We start from the raw sequence: 4883 nt of genomic DNA on the forward strand, positions 1-4883 counted from the left end.
AAAAGGGGATCTTTCTATCTCAGTGTAAGCATACACTTAATTTATTAGCTGAGACTGGCCTGCTATGAGGTAAAGGAGCACAGTTTCCAGTGGATCCAAACATCAAGCTACTGACAAATGACTTTGGGGAAGCAATAGATAAAAGGCAATTTCAATAATTGGTAGGTAAGGTAATATACCTCTCACATATTAGGCTGGACCTAACATTTGGAGTTAGTCTAGTAAGTCAATTCATGCATAGCCTCAATGAGGAACATATGCAAATAGTAAGAAGATCGAATTCTACAGTATCTAAAGGCTACACTAGGCAAAGGCATTCTTTTTGCACCAGGAGCAACCTTGAAAGTTCAAGGTTACAAAGATGTGGATTATGGAGGCTTTCTAGTGGATAGACGGTCCACAACTTGATACTATGTGTTCTTATGGGGTAATTTGGTGTCTTGGAGGAGTAAAAAACAAGGGGTGGTAGCAAGCTCAAGTGTTGAGGCTGAATTTAGGGCTATGGCCCTCTGTGTGTGTGAAATCCTATGGCTACAAATCATTATAAAAGATTTGAAGATTCAAATACAACACCCTATTGAGCTACTATGTGACAATCAATCAATAATAAATATTGCTCATAACTCGGTACAACATGACCGAACCAAACACATTGAAATTGACAAGCATTTTATTAAAGAAAAATTGGAATCCAAATTGCTACAAACCTTTTATGTTTCATCCAATCAACAAGTGGTAGATCTTCTTGCTAAATGGTTGGCCATTAAACTATTTGAGGAATTAATAGGCAAGCTAGGAATGGTAGACATCCATTCATCAGCTTAAGGGGGAGTGTTGAAGTATACGAAGATAAGGATTCCAAGCTACGAAGAAGATGATAACAACAACTGATGATCAAAAGAACTAAGAGATAGAGATAGCTGGGCTGGAGATAAAGTTTAGATAAAATTTAGAGTGCTTATCTTATCTGTTATTTATCCTTGTTGTACATTTAAATATTGTTGTAATCTAGTCCTAGAGATTAGGAATGTAATCTAGATAATAGGGATATAATCGAGTTCTAAATTTTATGAGAATTCTTAGGAAACCTCTTGTATAAATATTTTTATTCATATCAATAAAATCATAAGGAATACCGTTTCTTTTTCTTCTACAATTTTAGCATGTATTTATTATATATATATATATATATAAAGTATATATTCAAAATTCAAACTTAAAAAACTATGGTTGGGGCCCTAGGCAGGCAATCACCTATCCTCAGGGTCGCCCCTAGCCCCACCAACCTTGAGTTGGTCTTAATTTGATCCTAACGTACAAGTTCAAACATGTTCATGTGTAAGAGAAATTAGTAAATTAGAACTAAGACTACGTGTCCATGAAGGTCGTAAAGGTGGTTTGAATGAGAGAGACCCTTGTTTCTTTTTCCACTCACAATCTTTAGCACCCATACACCAAAACTAAATACATCTGATCTTGAGAAAATCTCATCCATTGTATACTTTGGAGATATGTAGTCAGTGCAAGAAAATATTAACATGACAGAAAAAAAAAAAAAATGACTTCCATAAGACATGTTGTATTTGAAAAAAATAACTTGTATTTTTATGAATTTTGATAATTATTTTTTTATTTTAAATATTTGACTTTAATAGGGTGTTAAAAAGTAAACATATTAAAGAAAAATTCTGTGAGATTCTTAAATATAAGGGTGAGCAAAAAATAACTGGAAAAGAGTATAAAATAATAATGTCACTTAGGTTCTATGTGAATACATTTAGATGTGTTAAAATTTTTATTATCACCCTTAATAATATTTTTAAAATAAATAATTATATTTTTAAATAAATTAAGGGTAAAGCTGTCTAGGGATCATTGGTTAACATAATTAATGAAAGGAAAATGTGTAGTGATTCAGTAGAAGGGGCCAAGGGGGGAAGAAATTAATGTAACAACGAGGAAGGAATAAATTTAGCAAGGGAAGTAGGTGGAGTTTTCGCGTGTGGCGACTCCCACTCCAAGCCGGCCACGAAGTCTCCCACCGCCTTCTTTCGAATGGACGATTACACCCCTCGGAGCAGCACCCATGCAGCATGATTGGACGATTATACCCCTGGCTGCTTCTCCGAAAGCGAGGGGCAATTGCTTGGACTGCAACCAAACACCCTGGCCTGGGCCTTAACTGTACTTGAGCTGTCTCCCTCTCCTTCTTCGAAATCCCCCCCAAAACCCACTCCTATTTATCGTCCAATTCCCCCTCCCTTCCACTTCATTGCATTCCCCCATCTCCTCTATCTTCAAAATTCAAATCTGTTTTTGAGTCAATCATGGCCTCCAAGCCCCAGGCCGCGTCCTCCTCCTTCGAAGACTTCTTGCCCATCATGGCCGAGAAGCTCGGAGGGGACGGCCTGATCGGCGAGCTCTGCAACGGCTTCCGCCTGCTCATGGACGCCGACAAAGGCCTCATCACCCTCGACAGCCTCAGGCGAAACGCCGCCCTCTTGGGCCTGCACGACTTGACAGACGACGATCTCCACACCATGATGAGAGAAGGTGACTTCGACGGCGACGGTGCCCTCAACCAGATGGAGTTTTGCGTTCTGATGTTCAGATTGAGCCCCGAGCTGATGGAGCAGTCCTCCTCCTTGCTCCAGGAAGCTCTCCTCCACGAACTCCATGATTTCCGTTGATTTGTACCTATTTTTTGGGTCAATTTTTTTTTCAATTGATATACAAATTACTTTTGTTGGAGAATATACGGGAATGAGATGATGAACAATTGTACCTGTTGAATGACTGCCTGAAAACCAATTTTTTTGTTTTTTTGTATCGAATTGGGTATGGATGAACGATCTATTTTGTCCCCCATCTTGGTAAATTTTAACTAATTGTTGCCCAGTGCCAGTGCGGAGAGCGTCAAGCTTGGTTTACTTTATAACGCGTTAAGCCGAGTCGAGTTCTGTGAATTCCAAAAGGAGAATTGTTATGTTGCCCCGGGGAGAGGATGGCTTGGGCCTAGCCGAGGGTCCCCCCCCCCCCCCCCGCGTCCGTCGGACGCGGATAACATATCAGCATTTCTCTCAAAAAAATGCTGAGACTAACAAATTATCATTAATAAAATTTAAAAATAAAACATTCCAAGTAAATACAGATAGTATTTTTTAAAATATATATATAAAGAGTATTTTTAAATTATATGAATTATGTTACAACTTATCCTCTATTATTAATCTTCAGTTAAATATTTTAAAATAATCCAAATATTCTTAATAATAAGGGCCTTTTATTTTTCTCTACCCCCTCTCCGTCTATTGGCCGGAAGCCATGGCCCCGGCCGAACCTACACCCCTCTCTCATGGAGTTGGCGGAATCTCGCTGGTTTAGTGGCCATCAAACCATCGAACCCTGCTGTCGGCAACGAAGATTCAGTCGCCCGTTGCTGCTCGGCATCCCCGGTCACCATAGTCACTGAACAAAGCGTAGATCAATGTCCGTGAAAGCTGAGTTTTCTGTTGAACAAGTCGCAATCATTGAGATTGCGAGAGATTACACAACTGATTTGAGGAGATTCCAATTTCAAGCAAATAGAGGCGCTTGATTTCAACGCCATTGATTTGTTTCCTTGAGATTCCAATTTTCTAGCTATTGATTTGTTGTTTCGTTTATTTGATTTCAACCAATTGAGGTTGTTTGATTCCAAATTCATGCTTGGTTTTCTGAAAGGGTTTCAGATTTGTACGGGTTCCCTCGCCTTCTGCCGTAAAGGGTTTTCTGCCATGGTAGATTGGATGGGGTTTTCCTTACGAGGAAGAAAGTAGTTCCATTCCGTTTTTCTTTTAACCATTTGCTCACGCTCCATTTCAACTCTCTCTCTCTCTCTCTCTCTCTCTCTCTCTCTCTCTCTCTGGGTGTCAAATTGTCCTCTTGCTATTGGTCTATGCGTTGTGGAGCTGAAGATTTTTTTTATCATGGTTGCTGGGGCGAGGTGTTCAAATGGATCTCCCCGAGGCAATCATCTACGAGTGCGATTTTGTTCGCCCCTTCAACGGGGTGACGGTAACCTCACAGTTTTTATTCATTATTTTTGTGAGGATAAAAAATAATAAAATAATAATTAAAAATTATCTTATGTCATTTCATTACTTTTTATTCTTACAAAAATAATAAGAGTAACGATCACCCCGTTAAAAGGGGCCGAACAAAATTGCTCTCATCATCTACTGGCACCGGTGAGGTGTTTTTGCCCTTTTCGTTGTGAACCCTCGTTTGTCTCCAGGTGTCCATGGACCATTTGGATTTGGGTTGTCGTAGTGTCTTGTAGTTACAAATTTTATTTAATAAATAAATACCACCCTCCACCCCACCCGTGAAATTGACTAGACTCTGGCCATTGGGTTCAATTGAATGGACTTTGGGATTTTTTTGGTAATACAGGTAATAAGCTTCACTTAATAATTTCAATATCTCAATATACTTCAATGGTAGATGTGGTTGTGGAATAATGGATTTTGGGAATCCAACCATTCTGATGTTGGAAAACAGTATGTACGTATTTGGTACTCTTTAACTCCAGGAATTTGGCATCTCCCCTTGATTCATGATTGATCTATTTATTTGACTCAACACTACTGAGCAACAAGAAGATGAAAACAACTTTGCGAATTTGTGATGCCCGGGCTGGATATTGGAATCCGGCGGCCGATTGTTATTATTCCTAGTTTTCTTTAATTAGGCAGAGGAGAGAAAAAGACCAAAAGAAAGAAGAGAAAATAATTTTTAATTAATATGTAATTAATTGGATGATGAGGTGGTAACAATTATTCACTTTACAGTACATATCAACTTCTTATGCATGTAAAGTAAGGTTTAGGACAAATTTGAGA

The 4883-nt window shown here is 38.8% G+C and overlaps 1 protein-coding gene across 1 annotated transcript; it reads left to right on the forward strand.

Moving 5' to 3' along the window:
- Positions 1 to 2221: 2221 nt before the first annotated feature.
- Positions 2222 to 2793, forward strand: LOC127811038 (calcium-binding protein KRP1-like). Its single transcript, XM_052350722.1, has one exon. It carries the CDS (start codon positions 2328 to 2330, stop codon positions 2688 to 2690), a length of 363 nt encoding a protein of 120 aa, XP_052206682.1. The 5' UTR covers positions 2222 to 2327; the 3' UTR covers positions 2691 to 2793.
- The last annotated feature ends 2090 nt before the right edge of the window (positions 2794 to 4883 follow it).

The sequence above is a fragment of the Diospyros lotus genome, chromosome 10, assembly GCF_014633365.1.
Source record: "Diospyros lotus cultivar Yz01 chromosome 10, ASM1463336v1, whole genome shotgun sequence".
NCBI lineage: Eukaryota > Viridiplantae > Streptophyta > Magnoliopsida > Ericales > Ebenaceae > Diospyros > Diospyros lotus.

Coding starts and splice junctions, on each gene's coding strand:
- LOC127811038 (XM_052350722.1), top strand. CDS start 2,328: ATGGCCTCCAAGCCCCAGGCCGCGTCCTCCTCCTTCGAAGACTTCTTG.